At 53.8% G+C, this 23,256-nt stretch overlaps 10 protein-coding genes across 10 annotated transcripts; 6 read left to right on the top strand and 4 right to left on the bottom strand.

The window, feature by feature from the left end:
- Positions 1–191: 191 nt before the first annotated feature.
- On the top strand, positions 192–1,239 carry QBC33DRAFT_603833 (putative cyclase-domain-containing protein; the record flags this gene model as incomplete). The annotated part of the gene is made up of 1 exon (XM_060432219.1): positions 192–1,239. Exon 1 carries the CDS (start codon positions 256–258, stop codon positions 1,237–1,239), a length of 984 nt encoding a protein of 327 aa, XP_060278023.1. The 5' UTR covers positions 192–255.
- A 394-nt stretch (positions 1,240–1,633) lies between these two features.
- QBC33DRAFT_520115 (beta-lactamase/transpeptidase-like protein) lies at positions 1,634–3,118 on the top strand (the record flags this gene model as incomplete). Its single annotated transcript, XM_060426340.1, has 4 exons — positions 1,634–2,027; positions 2,098–2,234; positions 2,296–2,584; positions 2,700–3,118. The coding sequence occupies 4 exons, from the start codon at positions 1,634–1,636 to the stop codon at positions 3,116–3,118; spliced, it is 1,239 nt and encodes a 412-aa protein (XP_060278022.1).
- Positions 3,119–3,880: 762 nt separating this feature from the next.
- QBC33DRAFT_582138 (uncharacterized protein) lies at positions 3,881–4,786 on the top strand (the record flags this gene model as incomplete). Its single annotated transcript, XM_060431320.1, has 2 exons — positions 3,881–4,203; positions 4,288–4,786. The coding sequence occupies 2 exons, from the start codon at positions 3,881–3,883 to the stop codon at positions 4,784–4,786; spliced, it is 822 nt and encodes a 273-aa protein (XP_060278021.1).
- Positions 4,787–5,477: 691 nt separating this feature from the next.
- On the bottom strand, positions 5,478–7,193 carry QBC33DRAFT_462645 (general substrate transporter; the record flags this gene model as incomplete). The annotated part of the gene is made up of 3 exons (XM_060425080.1): positions 5,478–6,184; positions 6,241–6,734; positions 6,799–7,193. The coding sequence occupies 3 exons, from the start codon at positions 7,191–7,193 to the stop codon at positions 5,478–5,480; spliced, it is 1,596 nt and encodes a 531-aa protein (XP_060278020.1).
- A 611-nt stretch (positions 7,194–7,804) lies between these two features.
- On the bottom strand, positions 7,805–9,678 carry QBC33DRAFT_582136 (4-coumarate-CoA ligase; the record flags this gene model as incomplete). The annotated part of the gene is made up of 4 exons (XM_060431319.1): positions 7,805–8,407; positions 8,519–8,832; positions 8,892–9,509; positions 9,582–9,678. The coding sequence occupies 4 exons, from the start codon at positions 9,676–9,678 to the stop codon at positions 7,805–7,807; spliced, it is 1,632 nt and encodes a 543-aa protein (XP_060278019.1).
- Positions 9,679–10,308: 630 nt separating this feature from the next.
- Positions 10,309–12,220, top strand: QBC33DRAFT_462644 (uncharacterized protein; the record flags this gene model as incomplete). Its single annotated transcript, XM_060425079.1, has 5 exons — positions 10,309–10,475; positions 10,534–10,628; positions 10,683–11,305; positions 11,358–11,656; positions 11,716–12,220. 5 exons carry the CDS (start codon positions 10,309–10,311, stop codon positions 12,218–12,220), a joined length of 1,689 nt encoding a protein of 562 aa, XP_060278018.1.
- Positions 12,221–13,132: 912 nt separating this feature from the next.
- Positions 13,133–15,290, top strand: QBC33DRAFT_582134 (uncharacterized protein; the record flags this gene model as incomplete). The annotated part of the gene is made up of 7 exons (XM_060431318.1): positions 13,133–13,401; positions 13,469–13,747; positions 13,826–13,983; positions 14,040–14,355; positions 14,438–14,712; positions 14,796–15,003; positions 15,077–15,290. 7 exons carry the CDS (start codon positions 13,133–13,135, stop codon positions 15,288–15,290), a joined length of 1,719 nt encoding a protein of 572 aa, XP_060278017.1.
- A 637-nt stretch (positions 15,291–15,927) lies between these two features.
- QBC33DRAFT_462658 (uncharacterized protein) lies at positions 15,928–18,005 on the bottom strand (the record flags this gene model as incomplete). Its single annotated transcript, XM_060425081.1, has 3 exons — positions 15,928–16,027; positions 16,092–17,539; positions 17,610–18,005. 3 exons carry the CDS (start codon positions 18,003–18,005, stop codon positions 15,928–15,930), a joined length of 1,944 nt encoding a protein of 647 aa, XP_060278016.1.
- Positions 18,006–18,881: 876 nt separating this feature from the next.
- Positions 18,882–20,632, bottom strand: QBC33DRAFT_462669 (cytochrome P450; the record flags this gene model as incomplete). The annotated part of the gene is made up of 4 exons (XM_060425083.1): positions 18,882–19,745; positions 19,807–19,909; positions 19,986–20,248; positions 20,324–20,632. The coding sequence occupies 4 exons, from the start codon at positions 20,630–20,632 to the stop codon at positions 18,882–18,884; spliced, it is 1,539 nt and encodes a 512-aa protein (XP_060278015.1).
- Positions 20,633–21,146: 514 nt separating this feature from the next.
- Positions 21,147–22,060, top strand: QBC33DRAFT_462668 (uncharacterized protein; the record flags this gene model as incomplete). Its single annotated transcript, XM_060425082.1, has 3 exons — positions 21,147–21,715; positions 21,783–21,945; positions 22,031–22,060. 3 exons carry the CDS (start codon positions 21,147–21,149, stop codon positions 22,058–22,060), a joined length of 762 nt encoding a protein of 253 aa, XP_060278014.1.
- Between the last annotated feature and the right edge of the window lie 1,196 nt (positions 22,061–23,256).

Here is a 23,256-nt window from a genome sequence, read left to right as displayed (position 1 = left end):
TTGTCCACTAATTATTCGTAGGGTTGCCTGTCTATCTATTGTGGCGCAGGCATGTCCAATTAGACAGCCGGATATTTTGACCGGACAAATCATTTCCGTCGGCCGGTCCGAGTATCCATCCTTACCTCGGAAGGGGTCTCGTCTGATCGATAATAATTTACTTTATTTAATAAAAATCTACGTGCGGCCACATCGTCATGGTTGATCCCCCCCCCCCACAAGACCAACTCCAAACAATCCTATAGACGAGGCAGCATGTCTTCACCCGCGGAGAATCTGCCTAGCTGGGCCGACCTACCCTACAAGCCCGGTGAGCCCAAAGGTTCAGCCTGGGGCCTATGGGGCGACGCGGACGAGCTCGGGACGCTCAACCTTCTCACGCCGTCGCGGCGCAAAGCCGCCGCACGGCTAGTACGCCAGGGCAAGTCCTTTGGACTGTCACTACCGCTGAACCGGCAGCCGTCGGACTCCTTCTTCAACAGGCCGGTGGCGGAACACAAGATCATCAAGAAAGGCTATCCGGCATTCGACGACCACCTAGTGATGAACACGCAGAGCTCGACGCACTGGGACGGCCTGCGGCACTTCGCGCACATGGCCGGCCGCGACCCGATGGAGCCGCGGTTCTACAACGGCGTGAGCGCCGACGAGTTTGTCGGCCCGCAGGCCACGGATCGCTTGGGCATGCAGAACTATGCGCGCGAGGGGATCGTGGGCAGAGGCGTTCTGCTGGACTACAAGGGCTGGTGCGACAAGCAAGGGACTGGGGGCTTCCGAGGTACCGGCGATGAGAGGTCTGTGACCGCCGATGAGCTCCAGCGCGTCGCCGAATCCCAGGGGACGACCTTCCAGACGGGGGATATCCTGCTGGTCCGCTTCGGGTGGACGGCGGGTTATCTCAAGACGGGCACGATCCAGAAGCAGGCTTGGACGGCTCAGGGGCCAAACGTCCAGTTGGTGGGGCTGGCAAACGAGGAGAGAAGCCTCGAGTGGCTCTGGGACAATCACTTTGCTGCGGTGGCGAGCGATGCGCCGACGTTCGAGAGCTGGCCGACTAAGACGAAACTGCACGAGACCATCTTGTCCCTGTGGGGTTGCCCCATCGGGGAGTTCTTCAACCTAGAGGCCCTGGCCGAGGACTGTCGAAAGGATGGCGTCTATGAATTCTTGTTTACAAGTGCTCCCATCCATATTGTCGGTGGCGTAGCTGGGCCGGCCAATCCACTAGCAATCAAATAGAGACGGATGGATAGATAGATGGCTGGCTGTCTAGCGATGATGAGAAATCAGAATCCACAAGTTCGCAGAATTGCATCTTGTACCTAATTACATCTTGTACCCGTGGCTAATATGTTGCTACCCCGTAGAACGTCGTGCTTCGGCATACTTAACCCGGGGCTCTGGCTAGCTCGGCAATGCGGGATTGCACAACCCGGCTCCGTACCAGCATATCTCCGAGACTCGTTGGGAGTAACCGACCACGCCAGTATTAGTTAATTATTATTAGCCATGGGTCTTCTCACGACAGACGTTCGTCGTGGAAAACCGGTTGGGGACAATCCAATAAGAGGCAGCGTGAAAGCAAAGCAAGAAGCCAGCCACCCCCATACTCCTGTTATCCGCGCCGTTCACCATGGGAGCCAGCAACCTACACAGCGACGGCCCCCGGGCCCTGCGCGAGCTGATGGACGCGGCATGCAGCGCCTCGAATGGCATCCCAGGCGCATCGGTGGTGGTCGTCAACCGGGACGGCCACGAAGTGTTTGCCCACGCCGCCGGGAAACGCGGGGTGGGAAAACCCGAGCCCATGAGCCTCGACAACATGTTCTGGATTGCGTCGTGCACCAAGGTCATTACGGGAATTGCGGTGATGCAGCTGGTGGAGCAGGGGAGGCTCGCTTTGGATGACGCTGACCAGTTGGAGACTGTTTGTCCGGAGCTCCGCGATGTCAAGGTCCTGCGCGACGACGGCGCCATGGAAGAGAAGAAGAGACGAATTACCTTGCGCATGCTGCTCACTCATACTGGTACGAGTGTGACTCGAGGACATGTCTTGTCATTTCCGGAGATGCTTTGCTGATTCGATTCTCCGAGTAGCGGGGTTTGGCTATACCTTCTACAACACAAAACTCGCGGAATTTGGGCGACCGGTCGGATATGATGAGTTCTCGGGGCAATTCTGTGACCTGCTGCAGCCGTTGATAGCGCAGCCAGGTGAAGAGTTCAACTACGGAGTAAGTTAATTAACCATGTGCTGCCCAACCACAGCAACTCCTAACTAACCCTTCCATCCAGGTCAACCTAGATTGGGCTGGTGTGGCTCTAGAACGCGTCACGAATATGCGCTTGAACGACTATATGCAGAAGCACATATTCGACCCGCTTGGACTCAAGAATATCACCATGTTCCCGACCGCGCAGATGAGGAAGCATCTAGCGTATATGCACCAACGGGCCGTGGACGGCACCGTCTCGCTCCGCGACCATCTCATGCACCGCTCCCTTACTGTGGACGCCGACGACGCCAAGAGATGCCTCAACAGCGGCGGTGCGGGATGTTTCGCCCAGCCAGGGGAGTTTTGCCGTGAGTAACCGTCTCTCGCCCATTCTAGTGTTATCTAGACGCATCTAGCTAGGCCACGCACAATATCCTCTGTCAAACAAACCCAACCACTGACACACACACGCACGGGGGCCAGAAATCCTCGCAGCGCTCCTAAACAGCGGCGTCTCCCCTCGGACCGGAGCGCGCATCCTGCAAAAGTCCACCACGGAAGAAATGTTCACCAACCAGCTCCCACACATGCCCAACCTCGCGCGCAAGCACTACCCGGCCGCGAAGCCCGACCTCGTCGCCCCCGTCGACGAGTTCTTCCCGCAGCCGCCCGACCAGCCGCAGGGCTGGGGCCTGACCTTTATGATCACCCCGCATCCGAGCGCGACGGGTCGCGGGGCGAATGCCGTCCACTGGGCGGGGCTGCCGAACCTCTGGTGGTGGCTTGATCGTGAGAAGGGCGTTGCCGGGATGATTTGTACGCAGATCATGCCGTCGTCTGATGCGAGGGTCGGAGAGCTGATTGGCGCGGTGGAGAGTGCCGTGTATCAGCATCTTGTGTGATTCTAGGGCAGTAAAGAGTGGAGATTTTCCATGCAAAAAAAAAAAAAAAAATTTGGGTTTGACATTCGTTCGTGACCATAAGAGTCTTACGCGATGCTATCACAGGCTATCTACGGTCTAGAGAAGGGCGGCCTGTACTTCATTCACCCCTGCCACGTTAACCTTTGAGATCCTGGGGAGGAAATTCCGGCGGCCGGAGAAGGATCCTTTTTTGGGATTATTCGTAAGGATTCCTTCCTATATGTGGACTGGTACTTTTTCCATGCCTGAGCAGGTTAGCGTGTGTATAATTACATGTAATCATGTACTATACCTCCGCCGGGGTAGCTAACCCAATTGGATATTAGCGCTAGGGCTTCCAACACAGAGAGATCCTGACGGCCAATGAAGTCACGAATAAATTACCAATGCTTTTCCTACAGATCAGATCCAGCCAATAGGTTCTGCTTATTTTTGAGTGGGTCCTGCGGCATTCAGTTTTCGGCAATGGCGATTTGCGGGGGGCGGTCGTCAGGGGTGCTAACATGGATTTGCGGGGAACCGTTAAGGCGAGAAACATGGCATTGCAATTCCGAACCGCATCAAGAGCGCATTGACCGAGGGGATTGGATCAAGTTCCAGGGTTACAAGACTAATTGGACTTGTTTTGTAATGACGAAACACAGAAGAGAACATCCCCAAACAAGCCAGCCCACGGCAACCACTGTGCTGTAACTGGACTACACAACGGATCTCAGACCCAACACCACCGGAATCAGCAACATGACACTGACTGCACTCGTGACCGGCGGAGCGTCAGGCATCGGAGAAGCCATATGTCGAAAGCTGGCCAGTCGCGGAATCGGGCTGTTCATCGCCGACATGCAGCACGAGCGAGGAACGGCGGTCGCGCGTAGCATCGCACAGGAATACCGAGTCCCCGTCGAGTACCACCGTGTAGACGTGCGCCAGGAGGGCGAAGTCAAGCGGCTCGTGGATATGGCCGCGAAGCGGACAGGGCGGCTCGATTACGCAGCGAATTGTGCGGGGATTTGTGAGAAGGTGTGGGAGGAGGAGGAGAGCATCACTACGGAACTCTTTGACAGGTGAGGAAGCCAACCAAGCAGTGCAAGTCAGCAAAAGTGGTGGCTGATGGATATGTCTTCCCCCCTTCCCCCCCCCACCTACAGGACTTACGCCGTGAACGCCCGCGGTTTATGGCTTTGTCAGAAACACGAAGCTCTCCAGATGCGAACCCAAGAACCTCGGCCGGTGCAGTCCACACCGCCTGCTACCTTCCCTATCAAGCCCCAGCGCGGCGCCATCGCAAACATAGCATCCATCTCCGGCCTTCACGCTGTAGGCCTCGCTGCGTACACGCCTAGCAAGTACGCCGCCGTAGGGATCACGAAAAATGGCGCCAAGTTTTACGGGCCCGACGGGATCCGCATCAATGCCATCTGCCCTGGTTGGACGCTCACTGCCATGATCGAGCATTCAATGGGCGAGGAGGGGAAGGCGGGTTCGAAGGCCAGTGAGGAGTCCGCGGTCAATCAGCAGATCGGGCTGAGGAGGATGGCGTTTCCGCAGGAGCAGGCTAACGTGATGAGTTTCCTGCTCAGTGACGAGAGCAGCTATGTGAATGGCTCGTTAATCGTGTGTGATGGCGGCTTTCATGATATCCGCTAGCGGAGGCTTTGCTATTTCTTCTCGAAGTGATGCACATTGGGCATCATTGAATCTTGTGGTGAAAGCCCGGTAGATTTGAAGCTATTAAAGAGAGTCTGAATTGATTGAGCTGCTCATGTGGCATCAGCTAATTACCTGAATACGTCCTGGATACCTCCTGATCTTACGACTACCTTTTATTGATTCCATATATATGGCTGATGGGGAAGCCCCTGCCTAGAGTCGGATTTGGTGGTTTTTTATATGCAAGTGAGTGGTCAGAGGCGCAACCTGACTGTCTGTCTATTGTTGGAAGGCATGGTGAGCTCGGTGAATATTATTATGTATTTCCGTCATCACATGGAAATGGATCTGAACGTATGATGCACGTCGAGGTAGCGTGAATAATTAGAGAAAACCTTCGGCGGCTCAGTAATGAGCCGCTAACTAATTCCGAGTTCCTCTGTTCTTGTTTCCAGAGAGTAAGCTAAGCTCTGTCTGGGTTTTGAAACAAACCGCTACTGCGGAAGAGAGAATCAGTTTGAAGAGGAAATAGGAAATGGGGAATGTATTAACCCACGCAGTCGACAACAATGGGAAACAGTATAAGCGCTTGAATCGAAGTTCCAGCTGAACAGTCTCCTCCAAGCGAACGGCCAGACTCTTTCTTCTAGAGTCTTGAGAACGATGTGATCTTCCTCACATCATAGTATCACACAGCAGAGACGCCTTCCACTTCATCCCCCGTTGCAGCCTCTTTCTCCGCCTCTGGCACAACACGCTTAGAGCCCATGCCTGGAATAACCTCCTCAATGGTGGCAAGGGGAATGTGAGCAGTGTTTATATCCTTCTGATAGACGACCACCAGATCGTGGTCTCCAAACATGGCCGCAATTTCCTCCAAGGGCTTGTGCAGCGTGTCGGGAAACCACAGCGCCACGGTGACGGCACCCGTGAAAGCGAAGATGATAAACAGGATGTAGTAGTGCCAACCAATGTTCGCGAACGCGGTGGGTGCGGCCTGAAGCCAGCAGATGTTGATGCCGTTGTAGACGACCATGAAGATGGTGAAGCCTTGGGCGCGCAGATGGCTCGGCCAGATCTCCGCCTGGTAGAAGAACTCGGGCCCCTCCAGCGTGAGCTCGAAGGAGCTGACGAACAGGAAGAGCATGGCCACGGCGGCGGATTGGCCGGCCTTGTTGTCTGTGCCGAGGAAGTTCTTCACGAGGGCGGTATAGATGATCAATGACACCGTGCAAGCAGCAAAGCCCGTAGCCATGAGCCAGTTTCGCTTGACACGGTCGACGTAGATCATGGCTATCGCACTCGTGGTAAGCGAGCAGGCAGTATAACCAGCCTGAAGTAGCAGAGAGTCCACGCCAGTGTAGCCCAGACCAGCGTACAGACTAACGCCGTAATCTGTATTTAATGCATTAGAAGACGGACGCATACAATATTCGAAGGGTGGGAATTACTCTGAATCGTAATCAATCCGGAGCTCATGATACAGAAAGCCAATATCATTGACATGTAAGCACGCTTTCTGTAAGAAGGCCGCTTGAAAATCTCCCAGTAACTGGTCTTCAGGGTCCAGTCAAAGCGGATCTGTTTGAACATCTGATAGTACTCGCGCTTTGCAAACTCATCGGCGGGATCGTTCGGGTCGGAATGTAGGCGGTGGATGATTGCCCATGCCTCTTCATGTCGGTCTTTCGAAATGAGATAACGCGGAGACTCGGGCAACCAGTAGATGATGCAGAGCAGCAGCAGAGGTGGCAGTATCGTCAGGCCAAGCGGTGCACGCCATGCGTTTTCCGACTGGTAGAAATAGAATCCGACGCCGATAAAGCCGATGATTGTGTAACCAACGTTGATAGAAATGGCGTGGATATCAGCGAGCATACCGCGGTTCCGAGGAGGGGCGATCTCGGTGATCCAGAGCGGGATGCCACAGACATTTTGGAAGGAGCTGGAGGGAGCTGGGTTAGCTATACATGGGCTAAAGAGGACGGGTTGATTAATCATTAATTTACCCCCAGCCGGAGAAGAATCGGAACACGATGAACATGGCCGCATTGACGGATCCACACAGGAGCGCTTGAGAAATGACGAGGATTGCCGACCCCATGGCAATGGAAAACTTGCGGCCATATCGATTAGCTACCCAGCCATGGCAGATGGCGCCCGCGACGCCGCCGGTGTAATAGAGACTGTTCATAGCGCCCGAGATGGCTTCCGCATGCGGACCGTCGAGGCCCATTTTCTTGATAAAGGATGGCTGGCCGAGTGTCGTGCTGATGACCGAGCCGGCCATGCCCATGGCAACAGAGCCGAAGCTCATACAAATGCATATGAAGACTGTATAGGCCTTGAAGTGGCGCTTCTTTTCGAGCCCGCCAGAGGTCGTATTCGTCACTTGGCGATCCATGTTGAGTTGGAGTTGCTTCTTTTCGAACTCGCCGGAGGACGTATTCGCTCCTTGAGCATCCATGTTGAGTCGTCGTCTTTGACTAGTTGGTATTGCTGCTGATGGAATATGAAATGTGACACAAGCATGTTTCTATGCATTCACTTTGTCTTAGCCATGCTTACTTATACATTATTGGAAAAGGTACCTAATTAAACCCTGCCCAAGGTACATACCCCTTAATACCCCAGAAAGTAATTACCCCGCACCCCAGACAATGGTAAGATGCTCCACAACTCCACAATCCCGCGGGTTTGGTTAGCTGGAGTTAGTGTTCCGAGCTGAGCTGATAGCCGCTTGGCAGGGGGGCCTAGAACCATAAGGTGGGATCACTCGTAGACCTCGCTACTACTGTGCCTGCGCCACAACTAAGCTCCGCAAAAGTCCGAGGGCTTGGCTTGGAAAACCGCAGTCCATACTGCTTGGGCTGAGCTCCGGATGAATGGAAAGATGGCTTGGAAGTCGCAGGGGTACTCACTCCCAAGAAGCTCGGAATTCTAACACATGCATTGCCCATCAATCTCAATCTCCATGGCTCCATGTAATTAACCAAGCAATGTATAGGTAAGGAACTACAATAAGCTACGCGCTGGTTCTTTAGCCCGATGCCTCAGCAGCCGACGTAGGATCTTCCCTGCCGCACTTCTAGGGATCTCCTCGGTGAACTCAATCCCACCACGAAGGCGTTTATGCGGAGCCACGCGGGCGTCCAGCCAATGCACAAGCGTCTGAGCAAGAGCCCTGTCCTGCTGGGCGTTTTCCACCGTCACCACATACGCCTTTGGTATTTCCGTGGCCATGGCCTCGTGGTACACCCCAATGACTGCCACGTCCTTGACTTGCGGGTGTGCAACTAGCAGACCTTCCAGTTCCGCCGGGGCAACCTGGAAGCCTTTGTACTTGATCAACTCCTTGATGCGATCCGTGATGTACAGGTTCCCCTCGGCGTCTTCGTAGCCGATGTCTCCAGTTGCGAAGAATCCGTCCGACGTCATCGTCTTGGCCGTGGCATCCGGCTTGTTGAGATATCCTTTGAAGACGGTGGGGCCTTTTATGCACAGCTCTCCCGCCTCTCCTTTGGGGAGTTCATGTCCCTCCAGCGAAATGTATTTCGTGGTCAGATTTGGAAGTGCTGCGCCTACAGAGCCTATGGCAGTGCGCCAAGTATCCCAGGACTGGAACATGAATATCTCTTAGCTTCATCTCTGGAAAAAAAAAAAAAAGAAAAAAAGAAGAAAAGAAGAAAAAAAAAAGAAAACAATAACCACATCCTCATCTCTTCTTACCTGTATGTGAGTAACAGGGCTAGTCTCAGAAAGCCCATAGGCCTGTTTAGTGGGAATCTTCAGTCGTTCGTATACAGCCTCAATCAAATCTCTTGTCAACGGTGCCCCCCCTGAGGTAATCATGCGGAGGGAGGAGACATCGTATTTTCCGACCACGGGATGCTTCGCGAGATGGAGGACAACGGGGGGTGCGAGGTAAGTATAAGTGATGCGGTACTTTTGCACAAGTTGACAGAAGGGCTCCATGCCGAAGCTGGCCATGATCACCATGGTAAGGCGCAGATACGTGCAAAGGTGTAAGAGAGTTGTGAGGCCTGTCACCACCAACTGTGAGTGAGTAAACTGTTGTTGACATGCAAGGGGAAGAACTCACCGTAGATGTGATAGAATGGAAGAACAGCGAGCACTGTATCATTTGGGGACTTGAGATTGCATCCCTCCACCGCATTCAGCATACATATGTTGGAGACCACGTTGGAATGAGTTAGCATAACCCCCTTTGGCAGCCCGGTCGTTCCAGAAGAATACACCAGGAAAGCAAGGTCGGATCGGGGATTGACCTTTGTCCTCTGGCCGCTGGTGGAAATGTCCCCTTTGAGAAACGAAGACAGCGTGATGGCTTGCGACTGCGGACTCTGCTGGTCACCAATGAGGATGATTTTGCTGAGGTCGAATCCGACCTGCTCTCCAGCTTGGACAACCGTGTCCAGGTATGCATTCTGCGTCACAATTGCCTTGGCTCCGCAGTCCTTCAGCTGATAAGCCAACTCGTCAGGCGTGTACGACGGGTTTGCCGGGGAGATGATGCCTCCGGCCCAGTGACATCCCCAAGCGAGGGATGGGAAGTCAATGCAATTCGGAGTGAAGAAAGCAAGGATGTCTCCCTGCTTCCAGGACCACTTTGCCCTCAGGCATTGACCGAACCGTATTGCTGTATGTCTGACTTGGCCAATCGTATAGCTCCGTCCGCTCTCGGCAGAGATGTATTGGACTGCGAGTATTATTAAACTCAGCACAGGGAACAAGACTTGTAAAGCAATTGCACGTCGGGGGGGTGGCTTACCATGATCATCTGGCATGTGATGATGGCCCGACTCAAACATCAGACCCCAGATATCCACCTCCGGAATATCGACCCGTGACGGCGGTTTGGTTGGCATCGTGTTGTTTCGTCTAGCATAAAATCGCACAGAGGATCGATCCGCAAAATCAGGGAGTAATTATCGAACAGCGTCAAGGCCAGCCGTCTATCGATGAGAAATCCAGTAACGAAAAGTACCACGCATGGAGACCCTGGAAGAGTAGAGTTTTGGTGAGAGCGATAGGAGGTGTGGCGCCGATTAAAGTCCCCTCTTCTGGACTAGCGCTGACTGAGTGCCTCGTCCCGAAGTAGTCCGCAGGAAGTTCCCCTGACAGACAGCATCCAGCACACCACGGGGCTGCAGCTGCCTTGCAAGGGGGGAGGTTCCAGCCATCCATCGTCGCACCATGCCCATACGTACTTCGGAAATCCGGTACCATGAGGTTTGTACTCGGCAATGATAGCTCTGTCCTCGGAATTGTCATCTCCGAGACTGGGAGTGGGAGCCGGGGTGCGGGGAACGCCAAGACTTGGCATGTCGGCTGCTCCCCCCTCCATCCCCCTAACCCCACGCGGACCCGGGCCGAGTCCACTCCAGCTTTTTCAAATGCAGGACTTCTCCTATAGCTTTAAATATCCTATAGCCAAGTCGCACGGCATTCAGGGACCAATCCGTCAGCACCAGTGAGCTGGTCTCTCTACCATTGCCATGTCGACGTATCAGCAAACCCCGAATGTGATCATCGTGGGCGCGGGACCCTCTGGCATTGCCATGGCCCACACGCTGAAGTATAAGCTGGGATGCGACGATTTCCTTGTCTACGAGAAGCTACCGGGTGTTGGAGGAACGTGGCTGACCAACACGTACCCTGGCTGGTAGGTTTCACGCCTGCACCCCAGTAACGACTGGGCTTTGCTAATTCACACAATGCAGTGGCTGCGACGTGCCGACCCACCTGTACTCGTTCAGCTTCAACCTGAATCCCGACTGGTCGAAAGAGCTGTGTGATCAACCAGAAATCCTCGATTGTATGTGCGCAAAACTCGTGGTCGCCGAACAGAGCATGGACCTGACATATCTAGATATGAATTCAACCGTCGACAAATTCGACCTGAGGAAACACATGCATTTCAAAGTGGAATGTACCGGCGCTTCTTGGAACAAGAGCGCTGGATATTGGGAAGTCCGATTCCGCGACCTTACTAGCGGCAAGGAGTACACGCGACATGCCGCCATCTTCATATCTGCCGTTGGGGGCATCTCTCTCCCGCGAGACGTCAAGTTTCCAGGCATGGACAAGTTCAAAGGCGCCATGTTCCATACGGCAAAATGGGATCACAGCTATGATTACACTGGCAAGCGTGTTGCGGTCATCGGCAACGGCTGCAGCGCAGCACAAGTCGTCCCTGCTATTGCCGGAAGGGCAGGCTACGTCAAGCAGTACGCAAGGAGCGCTCAGTGGTATCACGAACGGCCAAACCGCGCATTCACGGGCTTCGAGAAATGGTGCTTCAAGTACATTCCTCTTTGGCAGCGGTATCTTCGCCTCCAGCTCTTCCTCGAGAATGACAACCTGGTCACGACCTACATGCCAGGAGATGACGCAGCCGTCAAGAGAGAGAAGGTGGAAAGCAACGCAAAGCGATACATATATTCTCGGACTCCTGACAAATACCATGAGTTTATTGTCCCTGACTTTCCTCTTGTGAGCAGTAGTCGCTTCGCTGAATCGGGATTCGTAAGCTGACAATTTCCAGGGCTGCAAACGTCGTATCTTCGACCCAGACTACTTGCAATCGCTGCACCGCCCAACCGTCGACCTTGTGCCATTGGGAATCCAAGAATTCGACGAGACTGGTATCATCAGCGAGGATGGAGTGAAGACCGACTTCGACCTCATCGTGCTGGCCACTGGCTTCCAGGTCGCACAGTTCCTAGCACCAATGGAGGTCGTTGGAGCAAGCGGAAAGCGCCTCCACGACCAGTGGGATGACGGCCGCGGAGCTCAGGCCTACATGGGCACTTTCGTCCATAATTTCCCCAATTTTGGTATCCTGTAAGAAGCCAGCCGCTTGCTGCCTGTGTCTGAGTTGAGTTACTAACGGAAGTTTCCAGCTTTGGGCCGAACACGTTTCCGGCCCACAACTCTGCCTTGTTCTCATGCGAAGTCCAGATCGAATATGTTGCAAAGACACTCCTTGCCCCAGTACTTGACGGACGCGCCAAGATTGTCGAGGTCAAGTTGTCCTCTGAGGACCAATGGGTCAATTCGATCCAGAACGAGCTGAAGGGTTCTGTTTTCTCCGCTGGATGCACGAATTGGTACCTCAACAAATTCGGACGCAACGTAGCTTCGTGGCCTGGTTATGCATCAACGTTCTGGATGCAGTCATACTTCCCCAACTTCAAGGACTTCTGTTTGGTCGACGGATCCCCTCTTTGGCCGCTTAAAACACTGAGACGATGGCTCAGACTGCACAAGGGCGTGTATCTCATTGCCGCGGCCTATATTGCGGTTGTTGGGTGGTCGAGGTTCTTTCCCGCCCAGTGGGTGGCCGCACGCCAGGCTGTGTCACGAATACTGGAGATGGTTTCGAGGTCAATTTTCCGGCGTCAATAGCGGCTGAGCTAGGGCACGGCAATGAGCATAGGTTCTTGTATGGAAGATGAATAATAATTAGCCCAGACTGTACGCATACGGCTTGCATACCCAGTGCCTTGTAATTACATATCTACAAGCACAAATTTAACCTTTTCTCTTCGCAATTAAACCACGTGGTCACGGATATTAGCTTGGCGTCATTATCAAATGTTTGCTACCCAAGAATGTAGCATTCACGAGACATACAACCTAAAAGTAAACACCCTTTTTTCGGTCTCAGTGGTTTAATCTCTCACAGTTTCTGCCTGCTTTCCGCTCGGTCGCCGAGGGCTCCTGCCTAGAACAGTACCAGAACAACATCGTTCCGGTCTGGACTCCTCCAACACCAAGGGACTCCCTGAGCCAGCATCGCATCGCGATGCCTTGGGTACCTATTTCCTTACACCTCCATCTTCTCCTGCGAGAGCAGCAGCTGGCTGTCCGAACCGGAAGCGCAAAGGCGCAAGCACGGGATCGCGGCCTGCAGGCAGGTCCGTCCGCCCGTGCTCCGGGGCCTCGGTTGCTGTGGAAGAAGGACCATCCCCGAAATGCCTGACATAAATTTCGAGTCTGATCTATGTCAGTGGAGGGGTCGTACGACATGTGGATCGAGGCACCTGCTGATCGAGAGTGAGTTACCTGGTCAGGTTTGCCTTTTCGGCACCTCGGCAGTGCTACCCCCTAATTCCGGGCCCACCCCCTCAGTCCACTAACCACTCCCCAACGATCGTTTGACGGAAAAGCATGGCCACGATGGAGCGCGGCTGGCTGAGGGCAAAATCCGGGGAAGGGGCCCAACATTATATCTGCTAATAAGGTACATGGCTTGCTTGTCGCATTATGCGTCCTCACTCGAGCTCGCCTCCCCCCCCCTCCCCCCGATAACGCAAAATGACGAACGAGAAAGTCCACGACACGGTCGGAGTGAACGGCGTCAACGGTGTCAACGGCACCGATGGCGCTGGCTCCCAGTATCGCTACTCGCACCAACCGCTTGCCAAGCCAAGGCCGATTCGCATCATCGTCGCTGGCGCCGGGCTGTCCGGAATTGCCGCCGTCAAGCTCTTCAAGGAAAGGTTCAACGGGCAGCCGACCGAGTTACAGATATACGAAAAGAATGCGGATGTCGGGGGAACGTGGCTCGAGAATCGGTATCCAGGGTAAGGCAAAAACAATATCTGGCAGTGTTGGGACAGTTTGAAGGCGCGATTTGCTGATTCAATGAAGCTGCTCTTGCGATGTACCGGCACACGCGTACACGTTCTCGTGGGAGGGCAATCCGCGCTGGTCGAAGGCTTATGTCGGCGCTGAGGAACTCTTCGACTACTTCAAAGGCCGAGCAAAGGCATACGGTGTCTTTGATTTCGTGCAGCTGGAGCACCGCGTGATCGGTGCCACGTGGAATGGAAAGGCTGGACAATGGGAAATCGAAGTTGAAGACCTCAAGACGGGGAAAACGTTCGTCGACAAGGCAGAAGTCTTCATAAACGCCTGTGGGTTCTTGAAGTACGATTTTTCCAAGGTCGACGGTCGCCCTGCGTGGCCAATGACAATGACAGCATGGCTAATGTTTTTTTTTACCAGCAAATGGAAGTGGCCAGAGATTCCCGGGCTGCAATCTTTCAAAGGGCACTTGGCACACTCGGCCAGGTGGGATGATTCGTATTCCTTCCAAGGCAAGACCGTCGCAGTCATAGGGTGCGGTTCCTCTGCTATTCAGATTGTGCCGAAGATACAACCGAGTTGGTCCCTCCTCCCCCCCCTGAATGTCCCCTTCCTTGTCCTGACCAAAGAGCAGTCGCCAAATCTCTGATATCTTTCAACCGTTCCAAAACTTGGATCACTCCCGAGTTTGCGGCGCAAGTGGCAGCGGCCAGTAGGGATGAGAAGTTCTCTGAGGAGCAAAAGGCTGCCTGGGAGAAGAATCCGGAGGAGTTCCTGCAATATCGCAAGAAGATAGAGGGAACCATGAACCAGTTCTTCGACATGCAGTACAAGGATTCCGAAGCTCAGAGGGAGGCGTTTACGACGAACAGGGAGCAGATGGAGGCGCGTCTGACGAAGCCCGGGCTGGCGGAGAAGCTGATTCCTGACTTTGCTCTTGGATGCCGCAGGTAAGACATGACGTTTTCAGATGTTCGGCATCATTCATACCCGGCCCGAGGTAATTATACAGTGGCTGACCATTCCATTCAGGATCACGCCTGGTCACGGTTACCTTGAGGCACTCTCTGCGGATAACGTCGAGGTCAGGACTGACCAGATCTTGAAGATCGTTCCGGAAGGAATCCAAATGCAAGATGGCACCATCTTTACCCTAGACTCAATCATCTGCGCCACCGGATTCGATACGTCCTTCTGTCCGGCCTTTCCAGTCATCGGTCAACAGGGCAAAGACTTGGGCGACGTGTGGAAAGACGAACCTCGGTCGTATCTGTCTGTGACCGCTAGTGGATTTCCGAACTACTTCCGTATGTTACTTCCATGTTGGATCGGTTCCAGATATGAGGAAAACAGATGAGCTAACTAACCCTTTCTGGTTCGATACAAATAGTTGCGAGCGGCCCCAACTTTCCTCTTGCGAATGGTGCCCTTGTTCCTTGCCTGGAGCAATGCATTTCGTACGCTTTGGCCGCTGCGCAGAAGATCCAGCGAGAGGGCATCAAAGGCCTGACACCGAAACCGGAAGCCGTGGATGATTTCCAGGAACACAAAGACGCCCTCATGAAAGACCTCGTATGGACTTCGGGGTGTCGATCATGGTACGTTGGGCACCTTACGTTTTCCCATGTCTTCCTATATATGACGGACAGAACTGACGACCGAGACGGTCAGGTACAAAAATGGAAAGGTGGACGGGAAAGTGTGGGGTCCATGGTGTGGATCGTCGATACAGTTCCTTGAACTAATGTCGACTCCCCGATGGGAGGATTATGATATCGAATACTTGACAGGCAATCGGTTCCAATTTTTAGGAGCAGGAAAAACCGAAAGAGAGGAGAGCGGTGGAGATCTCGCATATTACTTGCAGCAACCTGGATGTACTTAGCTACGTTTCGTATAGGAAGTGCACTAGATCGAAGATATTTCAAGCGTTTCTATGCAGAAACAAGCGTGTCTTATAAATTGTCGACCAGGTAATTAGTTGTTATATCTTTCATTGAACCAAACCGTCTTCCTCCTTACTAGCCATTCTTTCTGTTCTCCCTTTTTATATTTCCCCCCTCATCTTTAGGTGATTGTTTTGTTCCTTGTATACGTGCGGCGTAATTACTGACTACTAATTACCATTGATGCCTTTGGCAGCTACTCGGTTCCCGCTGTCCTCAGCACCAGCTTGATGATCATGTTATCTGTACTGAAAAGGGGAAAGATTGTGTGTCCCTTCTCCTTTCTCTATCTGTGCAGTCTCACATGCAGAAGAAAGACTACACACACTTGACCACATGCGGGGGTAGAGAGAGAGAGAACAGAACGCCACTGCCCGTTCCTTTCAACACACTTGCGGCTCGGCTAGTTATTGTTACCATTCTTGATATTGTATTTCTACCATATTCCTCCTACCTACTACAGAATGCCCAAATTGTTTTCACACCTCCATTATTGAAAGTACAGTACCGTTAAGTATCCCGACCTCTCTCTCATGTGTTGCTGTAATTGCATGGTTTGGTGTCCAATATCGATGGTTACTTCTGAGTCGGGTCTGGGATTGTTTGGGCAGAAATTCCTTGAAGCCGAGGTGGGACGAAGGACGTGAGGACCTCGTGGGGGTGGTTCATATACCACCTGTGATGAAATAATTAGTCTCCGGTAGGTAATAGCAGCAGCACAATATGGAGGGTAAGCTTACGCTGTATCTTCGCCCTCGTGATGCAACTCCTCCTTCATAAACCCGCTGGCCAGCCACGCAAAGTCCAACTCGGGCTCTGGACAACGACTCGTCCATTCGAAATCCTCATACCTGTGAAGCCTCAACAACTCAAAGTAATGCAGCCGCGAGCCCGGGTGGAAGGCATGCAACGGCCCGTTGACTGTCCCGTTCTTGAAGGAGCTCTGGCAGTCGCAGCCCCACACAGTTTTCTCCAGCCATGCGAACATGTGCGCCTGCCATGCCTTGGCTTTTCCGGGCTTCAGCAGGAAAGAGCTGTAGTTCTGCGTTTGGAGCTTGTTGATCAGGTCGCAGACGTAAAGAGTGACTCGCTCGATAGACGGGAGCAGACTGCCATGCCCGACAGGGCTACCGGGCCCCAGGTATAGGAAATAATTGGGCATGTCGTTTGCAATCGCCGAGAGATAACAGGCTGGATCTTCCTTCCACTTCTTCTGCAGGTCGACGCCGTTCTTGCCAATGATGGGCCACCGAGGAGTGAATGACATGTCGAAGCCCGTGGCACAGATGATGACGTCGAATTCCCGTTCAGAACCGTCTGCAGATCTGATACCCTTTTCGGTGAAGCTGTCCAACTCGCCCCAGACGATCTCGCAGTTGTCTGCGCAGAGAGCCTCCAAGTAACCGGTGCCGGGCGTGGGCCTCCGACATCCGATAGGGTAACCCGGTACAAGCTTATCTGCCAGTTCAGGTTTCGGCGAGAGCCGTTGACGCATGTCTTTGACGGTGAAATCCAAGGCGTCTTGTTGGGCTTTCGTCTCCTGGATAAAGAACGGGAACCCGCTGTTTAGTTCGTTCTCGACAGCTTTGCGATATTCCAGATATTCGTCTGAATGCTTTGCCCAGTGGGCTCTCTGCTCTTCGGTGAACTTGATGTTGTTCCCATCGGGGACAAACTTGGAGCCCAGGCTGGCGGTAATCCAGGTAGGATGGCGCATGTAGACAGACATGGTCTTGGCCACTTTCTGCACCGCAGCAGTCACCTGGATACCACTGCTGCCGTTGCCAATCACGGCGACCCGTTTGCCCCGCAGGTCCAATCCAGGATCATAGTTGGCGCTGTGTGCCATGATTCCCTTGAATTTCTCCCTTCCGGGGGTGTCGGGCCATCTCCAGTGGTTGAAAAAGCCGCTGGCGTTGATGAAGATGTCGCATTCTTCGACGATATCATCTCCAACTTCCCCATCGGTGATGCCCCAGGAGGACACGGCATTCCTGCGGCCGTCCGTGTTCTTGCTGATGACTTGCCATTTCTGCTTCTCGTCGATCCAACGGGCACCCACCACTTTGCGACATGTCGTGATATACTGCCTCAGATTGTAGTTGTCTGCGACGTCTTCCATGTACTGCAGGATCTCGGGGCCGGTCACATAGTACTCGGACCAGTTCGGGTTGGGCGCCCATGTAAACTATAGTACAGTCAGCACCTTGTGAGGACTGGGGTTGGGGGGTGGGGGTGTTGGGTTCTCATTTAATTACCAAATAGGCGTGGGCGGGAATGTCGCACGCGCAGCCCGGGTACCGGTTCTCAAACCAAGTACCACCCAATCCACTATTCTTTTCCAGGATCTGCAGGTCGATGTTCTTGATTCTACCAGCCTGCACCTCGTGTGCGAACGACAAAGCACTGGCCCCAGCGCCGGCGACAATGACTTTCAGACGGCGCGGAGATAGAAATGGAATCTTTGAGAGTTCGTATGCGAGAGGATGCTTTTCGTACGCCGCTGTGGCCTCGATGGGCTTGGGCCTCTCGGACGCGAAGCCATTGGCAGCTCCGCCGTTTGCTCCATTGGCAGCTCCGCCGTTTGCTCCATTGGCAGCTCCGCCGTTTGCTCCATTGGCTCCGTCTGTCTTGGGGTTGCTGTCGATAGCCATGGTTGTCGAGTTCTCTGTCTGGAAGTAATAATGGAATGGCTTAGCTGTCAATCCTTCCAAGCACGCAGACCAAGTCAAGTACAGGACCGTTTTCTTTTTTTTATCTTTAAAAAGGCTATTTGTTATCCTAATTATTTTTGTCGCAGCGTCGGTAAAGGTGGCGCGCACGGTGATACATCTCCGCCCTGGCCTTGATAAGGCCGTGATGTGGTGTACTGATTTGTGGAGCCCTGCCCGCCGAGGTGGCTCGGAATTATGCGTTCGTCGGACCCCGCTCGAACATGCTGTTCCCTGGTTTCCTCGGTCGAACAGAGGTGGCCTACGAATCCAGCAAGCGAAAAATCCACAACGATGAACTGGAAGCTCCTGCCAGGAATGGGAAATGTGTTCCTCTAACCTGCTCGTAATTACATGGTGTTCTCTTCCTCGGTTGGATGCAATGCAGGTGGCCTCTACGAATCCAGCAAGTAGAAATCAACAGCGATGATTTAGAAACTCCTTCGGCTGACCGTGTTCAACCACGGCATACGCAGGTAGGCCGTTGTTCTAACGTGGGTTGTTTGTGTATTTGGACGAAGGTGTTTGTTCAAATTATCTCGTACAGTTAACCTCGCACAACCTCCCACACATCATTCCCTGTTTTCCCTCAATACTACTAAGCACGCTCATCCGTCTTGACTCTCTTACCGTGACAAAGAAATGGATTAATGGGGAAGGAATATGTTAGGCCTAGAATCAAAGTGTATAGCTTATATTTTGGACTTGTTTTTTTCTTTCTTTTTCGGATCCATCGTATTCACCCGTGCTTGCACTCACACGCCGCCGCAATTTCAGCTTTCCATTCCCGACTCGCCTAGCACCGTAACCAAGACCTATCTACCCCTCGAGCAAGCTCTGTGGGTCCCTCGGCCTCAAGTACACATCCAGCCCCTCTTGCACGACCAGCCAGCCAGGGCGCAAACTCCAACGTTTCGGATCTACCAACTCGATCTCGTAGCGACGGAAAAGCTCCGTGACAAACTTGGTCATCTCCAGCATGGCAATGTTCTTGCCGATGCAAAGCCTCGAGCCGCCCCCAAAGGCAAAGTTCAAGTTCTCCATGCGGCGGACCTTCTCCTCGTCCAGACCCAGCCACCGGTCCGGCACCCACTCGTCCGCATCCTCCCCGTACAGCGCCTTGTCCCGGTGCACGGTCCACGCGTTGCACCCGACCACGGTGCCCTCGGGCAGGAACTTGCCCGCGATCTCGGCGCCACCGGCCGGCACGTCGCGCGGGATTAGCTGACCCAGCGCCGGGTGGTAGCGCAGGCACTCCTTGATGCAGGCCTGGAAGAATGGCATCTTGAGGCCCTCGTTCCAGCGGATCGGGTCGTCGTAGTGCTCGTCCCTCGGACGCGCCTGCAGCGTGGCACGGATCTCGCCCATGAAGCGGGCGTGCGCGTCCGGGTGCGTCAGAATCTCGTAGACGAGCGAGCGCAGGGTTATGGCGGTCGTGTCGGAGCCCGCGCTGACGTTGGTGTTGGCGTACTCCTCGATCTGCTCCTCGTTCATGATCTCTGGGTACTTGTCGCGGGCTTGCAGGAAGCGCGTCAGGAAGTCCGGGCACGAGTTGTCGGCGTTCTTGATGTGCGACCGGATCTGCCTGACGGTCCACCGCGTGATGTTGTCGGACGGGCGAAGCCAGCGCAGGACTGCGTTCTTGATCCGAAGGTATTCGTCCAGGGTAGGCAGTTGGCCCACCTGTATATTTGCGTTAACCAGGTAATACCACGGGAATGACGCACCCTGAACCGCTGCTTACCATGCCAATATAGTCCATCGCCCGTGCGGTGTGATGCATCATGTCATCTACATCATGTCCCGATTCCAGAAACCCCAGTCGTTTGCTGAACGTCATCTCGCCGCTGGGAAAAAAGCCGCGTCAGTACCAAATAATAGCCGGTCTAAGAGGCAGCGCTTTGTGGTAAGAAAGAGACTGACATGATATCAAAGGCGTACATCTGCAGCCATCGATCAAGGGGGCATATCTTGCCCGTTTGGGCGAAGCGTTCATTGACGATCTCCATGAACGCTTTGGACGTTGAATCCACCAAGGGTTCGAACTCGACTAGCGTACTCATCGCGTACGCGTGTGCGACGGGACGGCGAAGTCGTGCATGCTGCGCCTCGTCTATCTCCGAAGAGAGATTGTGGATGACCTCGCCCGTCTTGGTGGTCTGGTACTGGCTGATATAGAGCCGACTCTATTGCATCATTTAGTTAGCCATGGCACGCGCGCAGGGTGAGCCCTTTCTCTCGCAGCGAGTGCCACCACAGACCTTGGGAAAGACACGCTTCCATCCGTAGATGATGCGAATCGCCTCTGGGTCCGAGACAGACACGGTGTTGGGCCCCAGGCGTAGGAGGGGTGAGTTGTATTTGCGATGCAACAGGTAGTCTTGATTTGACTTTCTGCGGACACAATGGACAAAGAGCCAGAGGTCAGACAGCGACGCCAGGAACGGCCCGGGGATGTCCCTGAGGACGGGTTTGTAGCGGTTGCGCGCGAGGCGAAGGACGAGTCCAACGGTAAGAATGTGCAACCAGTATTGTTGCCCCAGAATGACCAAGGTGTAGAGAAGACCCATTTTGATCGTCGCCCTTCAAGTTTCTGCCTTTCTGGTTCCCTTTGCTTTTTTTCTTCTCCTTCTTTCTCTTCTTCCTTTCCCTTCTAACACTCATCAAAGGATTTCTAGAGGTCCATCGGCGTCGCCTGCTGACTGTTATCCCATTGAAAACATGCACGACCCGGGATAGCGACCTCCGCATCTTGGCGGATCGCGGAGAAGACGATTCCCCGGATTTCAAGCCCGATTCCGCTTCTTCGATTACGTACTGATGCCTGAACTTGTCGCTGCGGCGGGAATGACATGGTGCGGGCGGAGATACAACTCCGGGGGGCCCCGAACGCTGTAGGCGGAGGTGCCGAAGCGGAAGCCTCCCGAGCAAGCGCACGGCAATTATTGCATAGTAGGTATCTGGAACATGGGAAGCCCCACCATCATCTCTATAAGTTACAAGGAGGAGACGGTGTGTATGGTTCCAGGCATTTCAATCGACAATTAATCCATCCAGTCCGGTCCAGTCCAGTCCAGTCCAACCATGTCGTACAGCGATCTAAAAGGCAAGACCTTCGTCATTACCGGAGCCGCCTCGGGCATGGGCCGCACCACGTCCCTGTTTCTGGCCAAGCAGGGCGCCAACGTGGGCCTGCTCGACCTACGAAAGCCCGACGATGTCCTGGCCGAGATCGAGCAGCTGGGCGGCAAGGCACTCTCGATAGCGTGCAACGTACAAGACAGCAAGGCCATGGACGCGGCCGTCAAGGCCGTGGCCGACCACTTCGGGCGGCTCGACGGCGCCGCGAACATGGCCGGGTACGTGGGCAACCAGGGCTTGCACGGGAGGGGGTTCGCCATGGACGTCGTCGAGGACGAGGACTGGGACATGATGTTGGCCACAAACCTCACCGGCGTCAAGAACAGCATCCGGGCCGAGCTGCGCCACATGAAGGGTCCCGGCTCCATCGTCAACGCCGCCAGCATTGCCGGCCTATATGGCTTCCCATGGAATGCTCCCTACGGGACGGCCAAGTGGGGCGTCATTGGCATGACCAAGTCCGCGGCGCAGGAAGTGGGTACGCGAGGGATTCGAGTTAACGCGGTAGCACCGTATGCTATCTCCCCCCCCCCCCTTTCCTCTTTGAGAATTGACATCCCGGATTAACCCGCGAGGCAGGGGAGTCGTTGATACGCCGTTGGCACATTCCTTGGGCAACGCAAAGGAAGTCTACGATGCGCTGGTCCATAAGGCCGCGCTGAGGAGGATCGCGCAGCCTGAGGAGGTCAGCAAGGTCATCGGATTTCTATTGAGCGAGGAGGCGGGGTATATCACAGCTTCTGTAAGGGGTCCTGCTTCTCTTTTTCCCTTTCTTTTTCTCTTCTTTTTTCTTTGTGTGTGTATTTGTTGTTACTAACTATCAGCAGGTTATCAATGTCGATGGAGGGTACACCTGAATGTCAGTTGCGAAAGGGTTGGAGTTCTCAGTAGTGAGGCTAGAGATTCACTGATACCTAACAAGAGCAGAAAACGGTGGCCGTATCAGAGTCTAGGAAATATGACAGCACTGTTATGCTCGATAGTGTCTCCGGTATCTCATGCTGGGAATATTATCGTCAGTGAATGCGGACAACGTACCCTCATTTGGGCTATATATTGAACGTACTAGGTTAGGAAAGAAAGTAAGGGATCCCCGCGGGGGAATCGTCAAGTACCCGACATTTCATACCCCTGCAGCTCTTCCTTGGCAAAAGTACCGTAGACTTGACTACATTGATCTTGAGGTGGGCCATCACGTGGATATCCACATAATCAGCAGCCTGGTATCTAACCAATCAGATTGATTGGAATTTCCGCGCATAGGAGGGGACTAACCCGGTAAGTCTCGCTTTTGGCCATAACACCATGGTATGTACAATGTACATACAGTACATACATCAGCGCTAGTTGGCTCGCTATGATGGCCGTCTACACTAGCACCAAGCTAACCACGTAAGCACAGGCCGCTAGTACTCTGTTCTGGGGCAGTAGCATTGGGAAGCTGGATATGACTGGGATATGATTGGGCCTGAAGCCTGTTGGTAATTTGTCCTCCGGCCAGATGGAGCAAAGCCGCCCCACTGCCCCCGCAAACTGCCGTGTTTCCCCCGCAAATACTCCGCAGTCTCCGCACTATTACTACCCCACAAGCATGTCGAGTAGGCCCAGGTTCCCGTCCTTTCCTTCCCTTCTTCTTGTATGCATGCATTTCACCTAAAGCAACTAACAAAGCCGACATACTATTAAATCTAAAAAGAAAAAACCCAGAACTCTCCTCCTATGGAGATGCATCACAAGTAAACCAACTGCCTGTGTTTTGCTACTCCCCATCTTCCTTCCCCCTACTTTGCGTCACCATGCTCCGAAACAGTGGCGGCCGCGAGCGGCGCTACTCGTCGGCGGCCTGCCTGGCCTGCAGGAAGCGGAAGATCAAGGTAATTGCGAACCGGGGCGTTTTCGGCATTGCAATTCCGGCACGTGTTGTTGCTACTACGGTTGCAGACAAACCGCGTACACTGCAACGATGAAGCAAGGCATTACGTGGGGCAATGGACTGACTGACTGACTGACTGACTGACTGATGACCGCCAGTGTGACAACGATCGGCCTCGAT

This window comes from Phialemonium atrogriseum (genome assembly GCF_030411735.1).
Source record: "Phialemonium atrogriseum strain 8032-3 unplaced genomic scaffold QBC33scaffold_54, whole genome shotgun sequence".
Classification (NCBI taxonomy): Eukaryota; Fungi; Ascomycota; class Sordariomycetes; order Cephalothecales; family Cephalothecaceae; genus Phialemonium; species Phialemonium atrogriseum.
The sequence above is the reverse complement of the archived record's forward strand: the minus strand, read 5'-3'. Positions and strand labels throughout refer to the sequence as shown.